The sequence below is a fragment of the Micropterus dolomieu genome, linkage group LG08 (genome assembly GCF_021292245.1).
Source record: "Micropterus dolomieu isolate WLL.071019.BEF.003 ecotype Adirondacks linkage group LG08, ASM2129224v1, whole genome shotgun sequence".
Lineage (NCBI taxonomy): Eukaryota > Metazoa > Chordata > Actinopteri > Centrarchiformes > Centrarchidae > Micropterus > Micropterus dolomieu.
The window spans coordinates 30,461,495-30,484,668 of record NC_060157.1 but is presented as its reverse complement, the minus strand read 5'-3'; the positions used below and the strand labels follow the sequence as shown (position 1 = coordinate 30,484,668).

The 23,174-nt window shown below is 41.4% G+C and overlaps 1 protein-coding gene across 4 annotated transcripts in view; it reads right to left on the bottom strand.

The window, feature by feature from the left end:
* Positions 1 to 13,707: 13,707 nt before the first annotated feature.
* LOC123974763 (vitamin D3 receptor A) overlaps positions 13,708 to 23,174 on the bottom strand; it is a 150,508-nt gene continuing 141,041 nt past the window's right edge. For all 4 annotated transcript variants that reach the window (XM_046055647.1, XM_046055648.1, XM_046055649.1 and 1 more), the window contains one exon: positions 13,708 to 21,778. In XM_046055647.1, coding sequence (XP_045911603.1) covers positions 21,525 to 21,778 — 254 coding nt within the window. In that variant the 3' untranslated portion in view covers positions 13,708 to 21,524. The remainder of the gene's footprint in view (positions 21,779 to 23,174) is intronic.

Here is a 23,174-nt window from a genome sequence, read left to right as displayed (position 1 = left end):
TTCTACCGGTGGCACTAGTCTCCCCACACCCACCTTTTTTCTCAACTGATAACTTACATAGGCAAATTCAATCAACACGAATAAAAGTCTCAAATAGTCACCACAATTAATTAATGTAAGTTTAACTTTCCAAAACTCATACCGTTAGTTTAAAATCCAAAACTTGTCAGAGCTCTTTGAGTTAAAAAGTAGTAAGTTGACATAACTAAATGGATCTGTAATGTTTTACAGTGTAGTAGATTCGCCTTCTTGTGTTACCCTGGTTATTTTGACCTTTTACCCCTGCCATAGTTTGGCTCTGACTTAGTTTGTCTGGCTTTTTTCCTAAGTGTCTGATTTATTTAAACCAAGTTCTGAGACTTTTTGGTTTCATTGTTATTTGAGGAGGAGGAGGAGAAAAAGAAGGGGGAAGAGGAGCAGAGGAGGAGTGTCTGGGGTTTGGTCGTGGTCCCTTGTGGTAATATTTAATAACAAACATTAAAAATACCACAGAAATCCTTCACCACATTCCCACGCTCCAAATGGCCAGAACACACACACACATTCACATAAGCATGCAACCACACACACATGTGTACCCTGTATACATACCAAAGAGATCAGTCTCACTTGCACAAAAACTGCACACACAAATGCACAGATGCATTAATTCACTTATTCATGCTAAAACAAAAACCTTTGTAGAGTAATGCAAGCATTCACAGACAAAGAGGGGCACACCCACCCACCCACCCACAATCACATGCACTTGCACGTGTATGTGTGCAGATGGACAAAACAGAAAATATATACAAAAATAAAACTCTGTGTGTGTGTGTGTGTGATATTTATAGTGAAAAACTGCACAATAGAAACACACACAGTGAAACTGTCAAACACAGCCCTACAAATAGCCAAAACATAAACCATTGAACACACTGGCTAATGTCAAATTGAATGGACACATAAACACACACAAACACACACTCACTCACACACAGAGGAAAGGAGGGATGTCCCACAGAAAGGATTTCACACTCTTTCACACTTTTTGAAATAATGTCTTTGAAGAGGAAAGGCGTGTGTGTGTGTGTGTGTGTGTGTGTGTGTGTGTGTGTGTGTCTGTGTGTCTGTTCCCTCACTCTTCATGGTTTTCACGATCATAGCCCCATCGATTATTATCACCTATTAAACTGCTATTTACTATTATTACTCTAGTGTGTGTTCGTCATGTCGCCAGTGGCTTTCTGACCTCGTCTCGAGGTTTGGTGATCCCTGCCAGAGATTCCTTTCCATCCCTCCCTCCCCTCCATGTTACACATGTGCGTCAGCAATGTTACCGCAACCTCTCTCGTCTCTCTGTCTCTCTACCACCCCATGATCCTCCTTGTTTTAAACACCCCACCCTCTTGTTTTTCCCCAACAACCCCTCCTCTTCCTCAACAAATGTATGGTCCATCAAAACCAGCACATGTAGCACAATGTAGCCAACAATTTTTCCAAATCCACAGAAACTTGGGTTTCCAGAAGTAACACATCTGTCATGTTTAATGGATAAATACTGTGCATATATTATCAATACATGTTATATTGTCATACAGTATGGACAAATGTTTTTACTAACTTTTTAACTAAAGCTGCACTATTCAATATTGTTATGCTAACTATGGATCACCTGCAGAGAATTATCAACCAGCTGTACAGAACATTTTAGCACCTTTCCCCTTATTGTTTTGGTTTTACTTACATTCATGCTTCACACAGAGCTCCCCTCAGGAACAGCGCTGTAACCAGGGTTTAGAAATTAGTTAGGTCCAGATTATTATTTTTTTAATAGAGCTTATTTACAGTAATTCATAACAAAATTACACCTAAACACAACCAAAATTATACAATATAGTCACACAAACTAATGATCTATAAGGAAATACATACAAAAAGACCTGTTGGAAAAAAATACTTGTATTAAATCTAAATTTTAAAAACCATGCAGTGACCACACTAACTACAGGCTGTTCATCATCATCTTTCTCCCCACTGCTTGGCTCACTAAAATTGCATAAAATAAGAGATACAGACACACAAGCTATGATCAGGTAGTGAAAACAGGGAAATTTTGATGTCATGACATGCGTAACCCTCTGGTTGATATTACAGCCTTATAATTGAACATCAGCCGGTGTTTGCACACTTTTGTCTCGCTAATAAAAGCTACATTGGTGTGATGTGTGGATTGGCAAAGGACAGAGGAACCATAGATTTTCCAGTTGGCGGCTGAAAGTTAACTGCCACATTGGTGGGTAAATGTATTTGGCATGATATCGCCATACAATATCTGATGGTAACAGCAGCCCGGCATTCCTGTTTGTTGTGTGTTGCACTTAAAGTGGTCCCCCCTGTACTCAGGGATCTAATATCGTGTAACATGCAGATTAGGGGGGTTCATTTGTTGCTGTTTATGTTCATTTCATGTTACAACAAAGCAATCTCTCCTGACTTTTTAACTAATATTTTTTTACAAAACATATAACATTTAATATACGTGTTTTTCTGCACATGTATTTATAAGAGCAGTATTCAGTATTTTTACAAAACGTTACGTTGCTTAACGCCACTCTCTCCCGACGAGTCCAAGCATCACTAGCAGTCAGGGATGTACTGGGACTGAAATTCAGCCCAGGACTTTGAGATGGAGAAGCCTTTTTGTATTAATATGCCCTTTTGGGGGCGGGCATAAATAGTTTTTTATTTTAATACGTATTAGTGTTTTTGTTGTATACAGTGACTCAGATTATGCTGAAGACCTTCAAGAAACTTCAGGATGACACCTGCCTCAGGTTCAGTTTGTATAAGCAAGGCAGCTCTGCACTGAACAAGACCAGGTCAGGCAAGCCTGAGTCAGTCAGAAGGTTAAAATACTTTACATTCCCATAAAATACAGCAGTGTGTATGTGCGTGCATAAAAATCAAATCCTTTATCTCTGAGTAGGCCTCTCCCCTGTGCTGGACCCTCTGCTTTTACTGATTGTACAGTTACATATGTACAAAAAGAAAATCAGTAATAAATATGACAATAATCCATTCTCTAATTCTAAAAACACACTGCCCCTGTCACTGTTGTCTAGTTCCATTTACCTTCTCCTCTTGCTGCTTCTCTTTCCTGACCTCCTCCTTCTCCTCCTGCTGCTCCTCCTGTCCCTTCTCTCCCTCCTCATCAACATGACTGGGGTCACCATCACCCTGTCCCTGTGCATCACCTCCACAGCTAATATACATAAAGACATACAGAGATTCCTCGGTTGATTTGGCACATTTAGCTGCCTCTTATGCCAACATTTTTTCTTCTTAATTCTTATTTTTTTGGCATCACACATTCCTTTTTCCTCTTTCACTCTCTTCTCTCACACAACCCAGCGCTGACTTTAGTCCAGACGAAACTTTTGGAGAGCAAACTCGCTCCAAATGGATTTCAGCAAAAACGAAGATCGGTCCAGGTTGGGAGGGACTGCTCGTACACCCCCTCCATATTGAAAGTATTGGTTTGGCCCAGTCAGACAGCGTTTGCTGCAGCAGACTGGTAAGCGGAGTAGCGGATCATAAAGTAAAACAGAAACTGAAAAATAAAAACTCTTGACCTCTGGACGGTGTTGTGCCGAATTCTGCCTGCCTGCCGAGAATTGCATGCACCTCGCGGCTGGTAACGCTCATTTAAACTGGGAAAAGAAGTGGATGCAAATCTCGGCCGGTAGCCTACAACATCTGTCCTGACGAATTATGCATTCATGTCTTAAAGTCCTTTTCAGACACTTTGCTGTGCTCATAGATCAAACGCTGTAATCATCACATCTTTTAGCTGAATCTCAATGAATTCTACCTCTATTAAGTGTAATAAAATATTAACGACTCTAAAAGTTCAAAAAAACTTCGAATGATTTATCACAATTGATGAACCCCACAAAGGATATTATTGCATTTAAAAGCATTATTTGGAGGTGCATGCAATTCTCGGCAGGCATGCAAAACTCGGCATAACACCAGTTTGGCCTGAAATGGAACGGCCGTTCGGGATTGCTCCCAACAATTGCCAGTCCACCCTTGCTAGCAATAGCTGCTGGAGCCATAGCTAAAAGAGATTGAACATTGGACTTAATTATGCAAGATGGCCACAAATACGACTGTCTCTTCATTACTGCAGGTTGTATAAACAGGCAAATGTTTGCTAACATGTTCACCGCAACCCACTTTATATGGTTTTAATATGTCTATACTGTGTTTACAGATTGTTCCACTTTCAAATGGCCCAAAAATGAAATAAAAAACATTTTGAAGTGAAGCTTTGAAGTGAAAGGGGAAGTTAAGGGGAAAGTATCAAAGAGCCAAGTGTTGTTGTTAACATGTATGTTGTTTTATTTCATCACACCTTAGAGGCATGTAAACTCTTTTACTGGCTCTCTTCTTTCACTGAGCTAACATGACCACCGCTCACCAGGCTTGACTGGGGGCTGCAAATACTTTTGCACATGGGATATCTATGAATCTCGAGATCCTAGAAGCAGCTTTTTGTATTCATTGGCTGCCCTCATACTTGAAATTAACACAATTAACTGGAAATGGAAGGAAATTTGGAACCATAGAGACTTATTAACAGTAACATTTATACTATGTTTATACAAGGAAAACCAGCTGCATCTGCTGCAGATGAAAACTGACATCTGCTCAGCTGTCGGCCTGTTTGAAATAACACCAGCAAAGCAACAGCCGTAACCAGCTATGAGGTCCCCGAGGGCCGGACCTCCATAATTACATGTAGGCTATAACCTATCAATGAAAAAATTTGACAGCACGGTCAAGTTAATTTAAGTCTATAGGACCATGTGGACACAGCTGATCACACTGTCGCAACCCCCATTTCAAGTGTCCGGACTGGATGAAGCACATGAAAATGTTATGCGCGCAATAACTGAAAGCACCGCTCTGTGTTCTTCTACACATCATACAGTAAAACTGTCTGGAGTAAATCAGCCGTCCTCCTGATCAATCATGAGTCCATTAGAGTATATAAACATTTCAGTGGCTAAAAGTTGAATTATGTTTCCTCTGCAGAGTTACCTCTGTCTGTCCTTTTAACTACAGTTTTTGTTTTGCTGCTTACAACTCCCAAGATATTTACTGTGAAAATACTGTTTCGTTTGGTGACTGACAAGAGCCTAATTTAATTCTAACCATTGAAGTAAATCATTAAAGGGAATATTTATACATCAATACAACACAATAAAGAAACCACTTGGAAAGCTTCACCCAGGTAGAAGGTAATGTTGCAACCATGTGTAACGCTCCCTAAAAGTTCTGCAAAGGTGACGAACGTCCCGAACCTTTACAGAACCTTAGAGATATTCCTGAAACAACGTCTTATGTTCCCCTTCGGTTCTATTCAGCAGGCGCTCAGATATGTTTGGTAGAATGAAGCTCCACGAACGACACACTGAAGTTTGTCCTACCTGGAGTTTGCAGAGGAGATCATGGCTGGTGAGCAGTTCCGGAAATGTGTCTTTCCATGCCCGCGCTACATCATGGCTGGGGACACTCACGAGCTGTGTGTGTCTTGTCTGGGGATGCGCTCTCCCTGTGGCTCGGGTCCTGTAGTCACTGAGGCGGCGCGGCGGCTTCGGTCATGGGGCTCGTAGCGCGATATCTCCAAGGGCATCGGGACTGCTGAGGCTTTTTCCGTCATCTGCCGGCTCCGACTCCCCTCTTCCCCGTTCGGGAGCCCGCTTCTCGGCTTCTCCCGCTTGAGGTATGAGCCCAGAAAGGCTGCGGCTGTCCGATTCTGAGGAATTGGATATGCTCAGCATCGTGGAGGAGGAAGACTTCCGGGAGCCGGGCCGATGTCATCAGTCGGCGCCCAGCTATGACGAACTCTTGGAGGTGGTGACGCGGGCGGTGGCCAAGCTCTATAGCGATTGGCCGCAAGCTGTGCAGGACACACATGCTGGTAGTAAGCTGGATGAGCTTTTCCTGCCGTTCTTCCCGGATTTGTACAATGAGTTGTGCAAATCCTGGAGCAAGCCCTTCTCAGCACGCCTGACTACTCCCCCGCCTGACTACTCCCTCTCTTTGGCGGGCCAGGCTGATGCGAGCCTGCACACGATGGTGGTTCTGCAGGCGTACCAGGCCGACCTGCTGAGGGACTTGGACCAAGGAGGGGGCCCCTCTGATCTGTCACTCCGGGTCACCAAGGAGACGGCCCGCGTCATTGGCCACTCCATGTCAGCGCTGGTGGCCACGAAGCGGCACCTGTGGCTCAACCTTTCGGGCATCCAGGAGAGGGAGAAGACCTTCCTGCTCGATGCACCGGTCACGACCTCTGGCCTGTTCGGCGAGGCGGTGGACAACAGGTGAACCAACAGGTTCCAGCATGCCAGGACGCAAGGAGAGGCGTTCCGGCAGTATCTCCCTCGCTGGGGTCGAGGTCCTGAGACTTCTAGCGGGGGGACTTCTAGCCGGTACTTCGTAGTTCCCAAGAAGGACGGAGGGTTGCGTCCGATTTTGGATCTGCGGCGCCTGAACCGGTCAATGAGGAGATTCAGGTTCAAGATGCTCACCATCCCCGCCATCGTGTGTCACATCCAATCCGAGGATTGGTTTGTCACGATGGATCTACGAGACGCATATTTCCATATCTCCATCTGTCCCTCTCACAGGAAGTTCCTGAGGTTCGCCTTTGGGGGCGCGGTGTACCAGTATCGGGTTCTTCCGTTCGGCCTAGCACTCTCCCCTCGCACATTCACCAAGTGTATGGATGCAGCTCTGGCCCGCTGAGGCTCCAGGGCATCCGCGTGCTGAAATACATCGACGACTGGCTCATTCTGGCCCGGTCTCGGGAGTTGGCTGTTCGGCATCGAGATGTCGTCCTTGGCCACCTTCAGCGTTTGGGGCTGCGGCTCAACGCGAACAAGAGCGTGCTGACACCCGCCCAACGGACTACGTTCCTAGGGGTGGTATGGGACTTAACGTCGATGCGGGCCAAACTATCTCCTGCACGCGTCGAGTCCATTTTGTCCACGGTAACCGGGGTGAAGCTAGGCTGCACCATCACAGTGAAACACTTTCAGAGGGTGTTGGGTCTCATGGCAGCTGCATCCAGCGTAATACCTTCTGCCTGCTACATATGAGAGCCCTGCAGTGGTGGTTGAAGACCAAGGGGTTCTCCACGAGGGGGAACCCGTTCCGTCTGATACGGGTTACGAGCAGGTGCCTTCGTTCCCTGTCTGTATGGAAGAAACCTTGGTTCTTATCCCAGGGTCCCACGTTGGGGGCGCCATGTCGCCGGACAATTATTTCGACAGACACCTCCCTCATGGGGCGGGGCACGGTCATTGACGGCCGCTTTTCGAGAGGATCCTGGCAGGAGCGTCATTTCTCGTGGCACATAAATTGCCTGTAAATGTTGGCGGTGTTCTGCGCTCTGCGGAGTTTTCTGCCCGACCTCCGAGGTCGCCACGTCCTCATCAGGACCGACAATACGGCAGTGGTGGCTTATCTGAATCACCAGGGGGGTCTGCGCTCGCGCCCATTTTGCAGACTGGCACATCAGATCCTCCTGTGGTCCCAGCAGAGACTGTTGTCTCTTACGGCGATGTATATTCCTGGGGCCCAGAACCAGGGAGTGGACTTGCACACGTTCATCATGCCAGTCGCTCTGCTCCTGGGGGTTCCGGAGCGGGTCCGTCAGGACAGTGTCAGCCTACTGTTAGTAGCCCCGTTTTGGCCGGCCCGAGTGTGATTCTCGGACATAATCTCGCTCCTGAGGATGGACCTGCTGTCTACCTTACCTGCACGGTAATTACGGTACTGGAGTTCCTCCAGCACCGTTTCTCTGCTGGCCTTTCCCCATCCGCGCTCAAGGTGTACGTGGCTGCCATTATGACGTTCCACGCTCCTCTGAGGGAGGGGCCTTTGGGGAGGCTCCCGCTGGTCGTGCGCTGATGAGACGCGTGACTCGCTCCAGGATTCCCACCTGGGACCTGGCAGTGGTTCTTGAAGCGTTGGCGGAGGCCCCCTTCAAACCCCTGGAGCAGGCTCAGGCCAAGCACCTGACCCTTAAGATGGCCTTTCTCCTAGCTATCACCTAGGATCTATCATCACGGGCTACATCCCTAAGGTGCTGTCCAGTTTGACAGGGTCTACTGTGCTGCAGGCGTTTCATCCCCCACCTCATGTGACGGCGGAGGACGGGAGACTTCATCTGATCTGCCCTGTCAGAGCATTGAGTATTTACACTCACTTCACACAGGTCCTCCTGATGGAGGAAAGCAGACCAGTTGCTGGTGTGTTTTGGGTCCCCCAAGGCGGGGCTCCCTGCTTCTAAACACACTATCAGCAACTGGATAGTTCAGGCTATTTCCCTGGCCTATCAGGTGCGCGGTTTGCCTTCACCTATGGCTGTGAGGGCCAACTCTACTAGAGGCATGGTGGCCTCTAGGGCCCTCCTCTCAGGGGCTTCTCTTTGGGATTTGTGTGAGGCAGCTGGCTGGGCCACTCCGCACACATTCATCCGGTTTTACAGTCTGGACCTTCCTTTTGCGCCCGGCACCCGAGCGCTCTCCCGGCACCCGAGCGCTCTCCTTTTAGTCGTACCTATGGGTAACTGCACGCTGGGGCAGGCGGAGGCTTTCGGCGTGGCATAGTGGGTATCTCGTTCCCATAGTGTCGTCACCGACGCAGTTCGAGTTCCCTCGAAGGGGAAAGGGAACGAGACACTGCGTTGGTCCGCCACGCCTTGCCCCGCCTGAAGCGCCTTGCTTCATAGCAAAAGCTGGTTTGTCCTGTGTGCCGGTGTGCTTTATACGCCTCCAGTTACGCCGTCCCGACTACCGTTCGAGCAATGCCAATAGGATTGGAGTAGTTTGATTCATAATTCAGCCCTGCCACGCCTAGCAATAAATAAATAAGGTAATTTATATAATTAATATAAAAATAAATAAATAAGGTAATTATTACAAAGGTGAATAAGTAAAGAAGCTAATTAAAATAGATATATACATTTGTCTCTATTTAACATTAATTTAACCTACATTTATTTATTTACTTTATTTTTTTGTGCAATTTAATGCTTATTTATTTATTGAGCATTTATATATTTATGTATTTATTTCTGAATTTGTCAGGATCAGTCCTCCATACACAGCAACGTGAAACTTACAGAAAGAAACTCCAGCAGCTACTGTCACTGATGGTTGGACTCGTCAGGAGAGAGTGGCGTTAACGCAACGTTTTGTAACTGCTCTTATAAACAGGCTACATGTGCAGAAAAACTATAGTTGAAAAGCCGGGATTTACTTGCTTTATGTTTTTTATTTCAGCCGGTGGTGTTAGGAAACGTTAGGCCTAGGCTATATGCTTTGTAAAAACCATACTCCTTGCTGCTGTTATGAATATGATATTAGTTAAAAAGTCAGAGAGACTGCTTTGTTTGGGGGTGAAGGGGGGTAGTAGTGAAAGCAGTGTTTCCCATAATTAGCCTATAATTTGGATAATTATCAACGCTGACCTCCACACTTTTCTAATTTTTTTACTAGACCTATTTAAAATAATATTTGATTGAGGAGCTGTATTGAGGAGCATATATTCGTGCTCGCTCCCTCTTTCTCTCTCTCCTGAACAGCTGCACAAACCAAAGTTTGAATACCCCCCCCCCCACACACACACACACACACACACACACACACACTGGAAAGTAACTAGTAACGTAACGAGTAACGTAACTAGTTACTTTTATCACTGGTAATAAGTAAAGTAATAATATTACTTTTTTAAGGAGTAATAAGTAACTAGTAATATATCACTATTTCTGAGTAACTTGCCCAACACTGCTAATAAGATACTGAACTCTGAATTGCTGTTCCATCGATGTATAAATGTGTGTGAATGCGATGTACCATAAAAGCGCTTTGAGTTGAGTCTAGATTAGAAAGGCGCTATACAAATACAAAGTATTTACATTCTATGGTAATGGTCCCCCTAAACATTTCCAGAATTTCCTGAATGTTCCCTGAAGGTCTTTAAAGCCCCCCTCCAGTGTATTTTGACATTTCTATGATATATCACATTTTTCTGAGTCATTTCCTTACAATGTTGATTACCCATATAGTTTGCCAAATATTTTTTGACAAATAGCTTAATTTTGTGCTCAAAGTTTCAAAAATTGCTTAGTTGCTAAAACGGGGTGGTGACGTATGACTATAGAAATTCCATAAGTCATACGTCATTCTCCAAGCTTACGCAGGTGCACTGTCACATAAAAAAACCTGTCACGCTGTAATGCCTCGTTAAGTCAGAGCATCAAACCGATAAACATCATTGTGAGCTAGCTAACTCCACATCAACCGTCAAGGGAACGTTCTTGGATCATTAGATGGCGACATTCTTGATACCAGAACGTTCTGGGAACGTAAAATTTCTAGCGAGGCAAGGACCAGTAGAGGTGGGGAAAATCTGAAAAAAAAATTAGTTGGTGGGGGGTGGGAAGATGATTTATGCATACATGATTATTCAGACATTGTCAGAACCGATCTGCATCATACCAATTCAGCTGCTATAATCGTGACAAAACAAAATAAAAAGCTGCCAACGTCAAATTATTATTAATTATTAGTAATATTAACCAGAGCATTCTCCGCATTCATCACTAATCTGCTGTATTTTATGTTATCATATAGTAATAATAGTGCCCATTATGTAGTCTGCAAATGTCATTCCAACAGTCCTGTGATGAGATACATTTTGCCTAATGCACATTGTGAAAATTAGTATACCAAGATTTCCCTTTTTATTTTATGCAATTTTAGAGCCAAGCAGTGGTGAAGAATACCATGCCAGTAGATTCTTAACCAAAGTGCTTTGCCCACTGCCTGGTTTAAGCCTTCATTGTGTGCACACACACACACACACACACACACACACACACACACACACACACACACACACACACACACACACTATTAAACACTCTATTAAACACTCTCTTAAAAGAAACAAAAAAATCTGGACCTCACTAATTTCTAAACTCTGGTTACGGCCCTGTTCCTGAGGGGAGCTCTGTGTGTGAAGCATGAATGTATTTTACAATATAATGTAAAATACATAATATATTTACATTGTTACATTTATTAGATGGCAGACTATGTGAGTATGAGCCTGATTAAGTGTGAGAAACAGGAGGCATAAATATAAATGTAATATTGAAGGCTCAACTCCTTCACCATTTGTCTGTTGCAACAGCTGTGGATGTCGGACACTTGGCTGGAGAAACAAAAACCTTATTCACTAACACACTCCTCCTCCGTGGGGAAAAGATTCACAGCACTGGATAAGGGTGAGGTGAAAATAAGACAAGTAAGAAATACTGAAGTTGACTCCCCTCTAGGGTTGGACAATTCTACATTCATCATCCTGGGGTCACACATTCTCCAAATGTGCATTAATCCACTGGTGAATATAGTCCCTAACAAATTCACTATCTACTCCTGTCTGAGTGATGTTACAGTACAGAAAAGTACAGTGGCCAGCTGTTTAAGGAAATTAGAGAGCATTTTTTAAACATGAAACTAAACATTTGTTTTTAACAATTTATGTCTTTATGAGGAACTAATGTGATTGGGGCAACAGACAGGGTAGGAAAGTCACAACACATTGTTGGTTTTGGTCTTTCCATGGACTTTGTTGACAATAAGAAAATATAGAAAAAATTGTGTAAAGTGTGGGTTTCTAAAGCAAGCACAACTTCAACTTCAGCATTTCAGTTTCTTTGAAAAAAGCTCTAATAATGAAGTTACAGTATGTTGTAACTCAGTAAATCACGACTTGATGATCTCTGGTAAACTGCAAATCCAGATTACTCCCCTGAAATATTTTTAGAGACTGCTGCATTTATTCATGCAGGAATGTGACTGTAGAAACACTTATATATGGCTTTTCTGTCTCATCCATAACTGTGCAGTGTCACATCGAGGGAATTCTCCTAATGATGTTTGGATGACTCTCATCACAGGCCAAGCGCTCTGTCATCCTCTTGCCGACCAGACCTGGGTCATGTAGAGGGTTGCAACCCTCAAGCAGTTGATTCATCCTGCCCGAAGGGGTGGGGTTTGTCATAAAATGGGCAAATTAAGAGAGAGGTCTAAAACGAATGATCTAAAGTGGATTAATGTTGTTATGTCTACTGCTTTGACAACATTGTTTAAATGAAACAGTCATGCCAATAAAGCACACTGAACTGAACTGAACTGATTATTACACTTTCAGACATCTAAGCTCAGCTCTTGTTGAATTATTCAATACTAAGCCCCATTTATTTTGTACTTTACATCATGTCAAACAGACTGTTCACTTATCTTTCCTTTCATCATGGCACAGCTGCTGCATTAGAGGGCAGGACGACAAACCATCAGGAGGAAAGTGAATGTAACAACAAGGTATGTCACTTTGTCTGTTGTTGAAAGTGATTCGTCCTACTGGATCTACAAAAAGGTGAAATTCATTGTTGATGAGAACTAAATTGTTCAATTATACAGCAGAAAGTAGCGGAATTTTTGCATAAGAATAATCAAATTATAGTTTTAGTTGTTTAATGTATACGAAAATTAAACTGAATTTGGCAGTGCCATTGTATCATATTACCCCCACAAAAAAGGTTGGGGGCAACTTTAAAGGAGCAATGTGTAAGAATTTAGACTACTCTCCAGCAGCGTAACTACAGTATATTCAGGGAATGCAGTTGCATAGGGGCCTGCAGTAGTTGCAATGCCTGTAATTTACCTCTCATGTTAGTATAATTTGAATTTAAGTGAAGTAATCTCACAACGTAAACTGATACTCTATACAAACAACTGATTTTATTTGGATTCGCAGTAGGTATTTATAGTAGTCAGTGAGTTAAGCCTCTTACTATATGGTGTCTCACACTTGATGTTACTCATATATATATATTCATTCATAGTCATTCATACATATATATATGAATGACTATATATATATATAAATAATATAATTCTGGGTAATATTAATTGACTTGCGCACAGGTATTTGTGCACCTATTTAGCTCACCTTTTTTGTCATTACTGACCAAAGCATTTCTCCAGTTTTGTGTTGAGTATTTGACAGCTAAAAAATTTTTTTCTAACATAATTGTAATCATTGTTCTCATTAAATATTACTAACTTGTCTGTAAAAAACAAAATGTTATTTGTTTATGCTTGAATCCAATCATGTTTAAAGCAGACATACATGCAAAATAAAGGAAAAAATCTACATCTAAAAATTGTCTTACTTATCTTGTATATACATGCATGGTCACACACAGTGACCTATTCTACAAGTCTAGCTGCTGTTCATGACTACAATAGTGTCTTATCACCATCTACTGACCAAAGATGTGTATGTGCACCATTATAATCAACTATATGATTAAAACAAATGGAAACCCTCAGGGCCTGTGGTGAATACCGTCAACTAAAGGGAACACAACATATATGCCTCATATTTTCTTCAATACATTTTCTGTAACTGATGTGCAGGGAGCATGCTTTCAGCCTTTTTCTCCATGCCCTTTTTTAAAAACCCCATTTTAAACGTTTGGCTTTAACATTTTTTCACATTTTTTCATTTTTTTGGCAAACTGACCCTTTAACAGAAACACAACAAACAAAAGATAAACATGAGAATGTGGAATATTTTGCATCATTATGTACAGCGGTTTTATTTGTGATTTCCCCAAAACATTATCAGTATTTTACTACATACAATGCATGTAATCAAAGTACAATGGATCAACTTCAAAGACAAGAAGAGCAAAAAGAAAAGAGCAACATAAAAAAAACAGGTGGTGATTTTGACCACAAAGAGAGACATTGGTTAAGATACTATATGTATAACACTATTTCTTCTACACATAGGGCTACTGATGGTGCCATCAATAGCGATGCCATGGCAACTGTATATGTTGAAAAGGTTTCTGCTAGTTCTGGTGAGTTTCACTGCATGGTGGTGTGCATGTGTGAAGGTAAAAGTACTTATTTTGGGACTCTGCTGAGATCAACTACAATTTTAAACTTGTTTTTTTCTTTTGTTCTCCTAATGATGAGAATAGTTCATCCTATGGGAGGTCACAGTCTGCTAGACATTCTTAAAAATAAGCTTAAATTAAGTCAAATGAAACAGTTAAAAAGTTGCATTAGACTCTGTTGCATCAGCACAACCAGTAAGAATTTAACTTGAAAAGACATTTTTTAACCAGGTAGGCATCATAATAACCAACTGTCACTGAAAACTATAACTATAAATATAATGTCATGAAACACTATAATAGAAGTACAGATTGAAACAAAAGAACAACCAGCAGAAAAACACTGACTTAGCACATCCTTGTCAGAACATGCACCTCCCATGAGCTTGTTTACTCATAAATCCGATACAACAATTGCAGAAACTAACAAATGTGTCAATATGAAGAAAAGAAAAAACAGTTACTGAAACTAAATGAAACTATCTTAACATCAGCAATACAGGCAGACAGGCAGTCCTGTATTCTGGTTTAAAACCCCTGATATTGTCCCAAAATAAGGCTGTGGGTTCTAGGCACACCAAGGTACAACTGAGTTGAGCAATATGTGCATTTTTTTTTCAAAGACATGAAACTTTCTGCATGTTCTGAATTAATTAATGTTCAATTTATTTCTAACCATCTGGCTAGCCCAGGTCTTACTACAAAGATTAGAGTTTTTAAAAAAGAAGAAAAATATAGATGATGACAACATAATGTTTTAGATATCACACAGCATTTAGACACAAAAACACAAGTGCATTATTGGCAAAAACTGCTGGTGAGGGAGAAATAAGTGCACACATGTGTGTGTTTTGTGAGTGTGTCTATCTGAGTGTGTGTACTGTGTTCGGTGTCAGTATGAGTGTATATTTGCCTGTGAGCACAGTTGTTTAAGTGCTTGTGTGAGCAAGCGCATATTTAAAGAGGTAGCAGAGAAATGCAATCAGAGCAACAGGTGACAATCTGTCTCGAATGACAACCATCTGTTCGTTATGACAGTAGAAAAGCCAACTTTCTATCTACTGCTCTCCTACGGTTCAAACACGGGTGACAATATTTCAGTATGAGCCACAGGCCTTAACTGAGACCACTTCAAACTGATATCTACTCATAAATCTGTTGATTTAATTTTTTTTGCGAACATTTAATTAACAAATATGCTTCCTAATATTTATTTCATTTTTTTGCTATTAGCTAGTACACAAATTGGGTGTTTTTCCAAGTGAAAGTCAAAATCTATGTCAATGTCTGTCAATTTCTGCCCAAAGCTTTGCATCAACAGCAGCTGGTGGATATAAATGAAACTTAAGAAGTATTAACTTCCACATGCTGTGAGCTGAAACGCAGGTCATTGGTTGATAGCATATACTCTGAAGGTCTGGTTTTCTGAAACGAGTGAAAGCAGCAAATAAACAAAGGATTTAAAACCAGAGGTAGTGGGAGTTAGAAGAAGGCAGAGTGGAAAAGTAGAGTACATAAAATACACACTATTTGGATCTAGAATATCTAAATGGGATCCCAATGTTACAAACCCTAATCAATTTGAGGAAAGCTACTGCTAGAGACAAACACAGACAAAACCTTCAATAACAAAGCCAAGCTGACAGAGGGACACCACTGGTAATGGGTATTAAGTCCAGGGCCACAGCCACTACTTTTTACATTTTAGATGTTAGGACAGAGCGCTTATCAAAGTCTAACTACCACTTCCCTTTTCTAAGTAGGTATGAATCTATTCCAAGACCTTCATCCTTGGTCTTAACAGTTGTGTTTAAGCTGAAAGCACTTACACAAACCTAATCAAGAGGTTTTTAACTGTGCGACACCAATCCAGCACTTTTAAGTCGGTGGAGTCCCATCAGACAATCACAATACCTGTTTAGTAGCATCATCGCATTTTATAGACATGGCTAAACTCAAGTAGGACCGACTGCCTTCTGTCAGAGTCAGAGTCAGGCTGTATTCCAATTTGCTGATCATATCTGAAATTTTTGGCTCATCTCTATTCTAGGATTCTCTATATTAGACTGCCTGAAAAACTCAAGCTAGCAGAGCTGAAGAGTCCCTTCTGTTTTTTTGTCATCATTTATGGAAATATGCTTATTTGTTTTCCTTCAAGTTAGCCAACAAGAACAATACCACTCTCATGTCTCTCTAGCCTAGCATAAAAACTGGAATCAGAGGAAAACAGTTACCTTAGCTCTGCCCAAGGTTAAAAAATGCTTACAAGTGCTTCTAAAGCTTACTAATGAGCACATTATATCTTGTTATATAATTCATGCATATTTGTTAATGTGTTAATTAGTGATTTGGTAAGCTGATTTTTTTTTTTTTTTTTGAGGGACAGAGTCAGGCTAGCTGTTTCAACTGCTTCCACTTTTAAGGCTAAGCTAAGCATCTCCTGGCTGTAGCTTCATATTTCACTGACTGACATGAGATTATAAGGGTATCAACTTCTCATCTAACTCTGTAAGAAAATATTGTTCCCAAAATGTTGAACTGGTTCTTTAAGCCTTTGACATTTTTCTCTCTGGTTTAATCACATCTAATTCATTGTCTCTTTATAAACTAGGTTGATAAACTTACACTTCTCAGTTACAGTTGCATCTTCCAGTTTTAACTGTATCACAAAATAACCCAAAACACCAATCAAGTAAGCTATCGTGGCCTTTTTTCTGTTGTATATAATTGTCTTGCATGCTAAAACTAACTCAGCCAGCAGCATTAACGTTTGTCTTTGTTCTGAAGATACAAGTTTTATATATATATATATATATATATATATATATATATATATATATATATATATATATATATGTGCGGAACGTAGAGGTAGTATGTTTGGTTAAACGCAGCGCCAAAGCTTAGCGGCAAGCCATGTGTTTGTAGAGACAGACAGACAACAAAGACATAAAATACAGAATGAGGCAGAGATGAGGATCAAGTGAGTAAAGCAGAGAAACATTTAGAAACATTGGGATCCACTCATATACTGACTGGTCAACTGGCAAGAGGATTCTACTGGACAATCTTCTGCTTTATACAACTGGCAACTAGTTTACTGTATGTTTGACTTAAAAACACTGGTTGCTGAGGAGAGAGTTGTGTTGTGTCTCTGTGAGTGTATGTCTGCGGTATGAGTTCATGTTTGGTTCCCTTAAAGGCCATCGTGAATAGTTATCCTGTAAAATATTGAGGTATCTGTTAAATATTTCCAGCTGAGTGAGGTTTCTGTATGTAAGGCTTCTGAGGTGGAGCTGCTGACCTGGGATGAGGGGAGGAGGGTTAAGAGGGGAGAGTCTGCGACCTTGATTGGGTTCATTTGAGCACTAATGGTCTCTCACATCAGCTACAAGGCTCAGTTAACCATTAGTGTGAATATTGTAAGCCAGATCTGTCTTACAGGCATATAACATTCTCCATACAAGCCAAAATGTAGCCATTATCCACAGAAAATCAACGTAATGTCCAACAGCAGCATAACAAAATTAAATAACTGATGTTTCACTCTCAGAACCCTTGAAATGGACCAGACTCTCACCCCATCACCCTGTCCTGCATTGAAACAGACGATGATGTTGAATGTAAAAAGTCCACTCTTGTATATTTCAACACCTATTCTTAAAGAACAACAATGATTTGTAAAAAAAAATAATCTGAATTTCAAGAGCTGCGACACGAGAGTAGTGAGAAAGGTGATGCCACACTTTGGGTTTAGGAGGCAACATCTCGTCAGTCACTGCACACTCTGCCTGTACAGCATGTCACTACATCTGCGATTCTCATTTTAAAAATACTTTATCTCCTAGTATCTTCTATACAGATTCTACACAGTCTTCTGGGGGTCCAATCTAAAGGTTCACTGGGTCAAACAGGACAAAGGAGTAATTTCTGCATTGTCTTTTACACAGTAAAGTGACACGGCTGATTCCACAGCAGCTGTTCCCCTAAATCTCAAAATCCCGTCAGTCCTTGATGCACCACAGTTTTCTGAAACCAGTGCCTGACTGGCTGCTGAGTTAAAGCTATGAAGAGTAATCCTGCTGTAATAGGCTATTGCAGAAGAAGAGGTGGTTAGATGTCGGGGTGATGAATGAAGAGGCACGCCCATGCTGTTGCTGCAATAGCTTGCCATTGGCTAAATCCTGTGTCAGTTGAGGCAGTATTAGTTCATGATGACTTGATTGTGTTTGACATCCTGCTTCTGGAAAAGCAGATGTAGCTTCCTTTTTACAGAGCCTGGGACTGCCTTTCCATTGACAATGAAAAGATTTTGCTCCACTGTGTTCTTTCTCCTCTGGTTTCCATTAGAAAACGGAAGGGGAATGTGCCAGTGTCAATTCCCTGTCCAAACAAGAAGTGAAGCCACATCAATGGGTTATTCCCTATTCACTCACTTGAAATCAAGGGACCAAGGGAAGGGGAGCTGGTTCATTTGCACTTGGAAAAGGCTCCAGGAGTCCACCATGCTCATCTATGCTTCATTAAATGATGACTCAGAGCAGCAAGCCAAGCACTAGCTAGACAGCAAACTCAAATTAAAATTGACAATCTTATAAAGAACAAAAGAATCTGATTTTCACCAAAATAAAAATATTATGGATATACTATATAATTGTCAAAAGCTTATTGATAGACTTTAGAAAGAGAGGGAAAGATTAAAGACATACATCCATAAGCTTCGAATGGACAGAGAGGACACTTCCTGGTAAGAACATCCTCAGTTTTTGGGTGCATTTCATAGACTGCCGGAGAGTTAAGGATGTTCATACTGAGGTTTTGGGTGTAGATCGTGCGTGAGACTGAGTTGGAATGCTCAACACAACCACCACTGGGAATTTTGAGTCACAAGAAGTCTTTGTTTATTATTATGATTCTGATTATTGTTATAACACATCAGATTTCTGAGTCCCATCGTTGTCCAAGTAAGAGCATCATCCAAAATGGATGGGTGGTCTGTGAAACCTGCTCCTTTCTGTGGAAACACCTAAAATCAGTATTTGGTTTTTATGGAATTGGTCAAATTTGCTGAATATTGGCTGCCAAAAGTAAAAAATATCAAAAAATTATACTGTTCAAACCCAAATCTGTCAGTCTACTTTAGTGCACCCTGAAGCAACCCTACTTGACCAAGGTGCCAACTCTGTCCATTCTAGTAGAATACAATATAAGAGTCCATCTCCTAATTGCATATAGTGCTGTATATCCAGAGCATCTTGCCATCAACAATTTAATTATCTTAGTATTTTGCCTACATTATTCACTAACTATGTACAGACTTAGCAAGTGGTATTTACAAAGTTTGTCCACAAGGGGGTGTTCCAGGCCTGCGTGAGGGATGAGCACTATGTCGACAGAAACATGATATGATATGTAGTGATGTTGAAAACTAACATCCTAAACCTCGCTTATGTGGCTGGTGTTGAAATTATATAAATGTGACAAAAGGGTATGAAGGCTTGATATTATATTTAATATAAAAAGTTATTTTATAATACTAAGAGCATCTGAAGGATTTCATTCCAAAAACACTATAATCTGTACATTGTTTAACCACTGTACATTGCTACCATCTGCAGATTATTCATGTTGCCCTAAAAAAAATTACCTAAACTCAAGGCTGAAAGGAATCATTCAACACAGATGACTCAGATTGATGGGTATGTCAACTTTTAACGCTAATGGATTGTATAATTATGCAAGAGGAGTTTTTAATTAAACACATAAGCTTAGTAATGAAAATTTCGTAGTATTTAATATTTCAAAAAGTTCCACTTTTAGCTTACTTATGCTGTTATTTAGTATGATTAGAAATCACAGTGATGCCTAGAGTTTCAAAAACAATCTCTGTCTTATGATTGTAAGCTCACGCCACACACACCATAAACATCAAGTACACAATATCATCAGACAAACTTTTCCCTGAGGCAATAGCCGGCAGTTGGTTTCTGTCCAACTATCTAGCTCTAACTGTCTAAGCAGCAATTTAAAAAGCCGGACAAATATTTTTGGATAATCCCTATCTACAAAACATGACATTGTGTTTGCGTATGCCAGTCTACAAACTTCACAGGTCCAAAAACGACAAAATCCAACAGAGAAGTGTGTCCCTGCACTAAACCCTCAGTCAGAGCCTGTACACACACCCCCTTGTGGCCCATTAATATTCTCATATACTGTACACACATCACAAAAATAAAAGGACTCCTCACACGCTTTTCAGTGCTTTCTTATGTGCGTATGCGTGTGTCTGTGTGTACATTTGTCTTTTGTACAACGACACACACACACAAACACACACACACCTGAGGAGGAACATCAAATCCTCTACATTATAACACTCTTTGCTTCCATGGAAGCAACCATGTTTCACTCTCTTAAATATATATATTTATATAAATCAGCTTATACGTATCATTTATATTTATATAGCATTATACATACATTCTTGTTTTGTAAAATTCCTTTTTATCCTGTGAACAGGGAATTCCAACCATATCTCCCACCATCTATCCAACATGGCTACCTCCTTTACTCAATCCTCCAAATCTCACCTTTCTCCCCACCATTCCCATGCTGTAATATTCCCACTTAAACTTTCTTCGTTTCAGCTGGCCATCTGAGGCCACAGACACAGAAACAACACAGATACATAGGGCTTAAAAGGAAATCACACCTGCTAGATTTCCATCTTAATCCGGGTATTTTAAACCAGTAAACTAACTATTTCCATTACATTGTTTTAAGGTTGCCCGTGAATGGCCATGTTGATGCTTAATATATTTGGATGTCTTTGCTGCCAATAGACTGTAAATCAACAACATAACTTTTATAGCTATCCAACACTTGTGTAGTAACACTGCTAGCAATTTATCTGTACCTCACAAGTGCCATCATGGTTAATAGATGTAAATGTGTTTATCTATTCCGGTCTTTCATACAGATGATGCAATCATGGAGCAATGTTATGAGGATGATGGTAACAGGGATGTGACAGTCCATCCATCAAGCTGTCACCACTGTGAAAAAATTGGCAGAAATCTAGCAGTGATGTTTGAGGAAAGGTGGTGATGAGAAAAGGTGATTTTTCGATTTTGTGGATGTTGAGAGGAGGAGGATGTCTGTCTGTTCCAGATGTGTATGACTCAGGATATCTGCATGATATCATGAAATTTAATGTGGTACTGTGTTTCCAAACCCAGAGGTAAGAATATATTCCGGTTATCGAAATGCTGCTAAATTCCACATCGTATTCAGGGTAAATCCAGAGGTCCAGGTATGTGAGTCTTGCTGCCTGAGGTCCGAAGGAAGATGAGGATGTGAAAATGATAAAGAGGTGAAGGTTACTGTCTACCCATCTGATCTGGGAAAAGCCAGGTAAGGGTCGCTGATGATTAACCCTGTGTGTGATGAGTGTGTACGTGCGAGTGTGCCTCCTCCTCTGCTATGACACCTCGCTGCCAAACACTTCAAGCACCAGCGGGGTGAGCTGCATGCTGTGTTCGGGCTGGAAAGAGAGCGAGCGGTACTGCTTGGAGTGCTCCTCGTTCAGGCTGCGCAGGTCGGCCAGCTTCTGGATCATCTTGGCGTAGAGGAGGCGTCCGCCTGCGTGGTTGACCCGGATGTAGGCCTGCAGTGTCTCTGACAGACGGTCCTGGAGCTGCTCAATGCGGCCGTGGTCTTGGACACCGGGACGATCTGCCATCAGAGAAGGTGCAGAGTACGGACCATGTGTATGCCCATGCCCATTATGAGGGAGGTAACAGAGGAGGTAGGCAAGTGGACAGGCAAGCAGATTCAGTTATGGGCACAGAGAGAAAGTAGAGGAGAGTGAGAGGGAGTGATTGGACAGAGAGAGAGAGAGAGAGAGCAAAAAGAATGTCAGTCAGAGCAGTTTGTGGTTTTGTCTTCCGAACTGTTGCCAAAAAAAGTTGCATGTTTACTGATCACACATCATGCACTTTATTATAATACTGACTGGCTACACTAAACATTATATGTACACTTCCAGCACAAAATATAAAAACATCAACATCAAACTACTTAATTTCTACTTTCTTAATTTAAGAAAATGTTTAATTCAATTCAATTCAATTTTATTTATATAGTGCCAAATCACAACAACATTTATCTCACAGCGCTTTTCATAAAAGAGCAGGTCTAGACCGTACTCTGTGATGATATTTACAGAAACCCAACAGAAAGTTAGAAAATTATCATATGATAGGGCTGTCCTCGACTAAAGATTTACATAGTCAAATCAGAATTGTCAAGTCTTGCTGCAAGCTGCAGAGCAACAGTCTCAATTTATTAGGCATTGAAACTTACACTGTACATTTCCAGCTAAACTGAGGCTACTCTTGACCCTTTTCTCTCTGCTCTGCTCACCTGCTCACCTGCAGATGTGCATGCTCGCATAGAATTCGGCCAAATATAAACTACTATATTATGTTCTTTGTGTGGTTCATCAATGGTGATAAATGATTCAAACGTCCTCGAAGTTCACACTGACATAGCTGGTGCTCTGTCTTTCTTCCTATTCTACCACACACACGCTACACCACACATGTGCACTGACGCCCCCTTCCTTAAGGGTTAGAGTTAAGAATTTTGGATTTATTCACACACAAAAAAATCATTAAAAAGCTTCTTTCTTTTCACACTTTTATTTACAGCATTATATGTTAATATTTGTATCATAATAGGCTATATTTTTAGTTATTGGGAGAAAATGGGTAGTTCTATCTAAAATCAGACATTGAGCATCACTTCCTGCAGGTTTTCTGGCCCTGGAGCTGTGGAGTCTGGATCTGTGGCTGCAGGTCGCCTGCTGCCCCCGTGTTCCTGCTCGACACCCTCTACTGCAACGACTATTGTTGCTAGTCTTATTGTTATTATTGTTATTATAATCATTAACATTACGATGGTTACCATTAACACTATTATAAATATCTGTACCATTTTTCATTTAGTTTATAGCAACATTACCTTTACTGTCTGTACCTCTGTGTGTATATTGTGTAGGCTGCCTCCCTCCCCTCTCTCTCTCCTTACATCCCTCTCTCTCTCTCTCTTTCTCTCTCTCTCTCTCTTT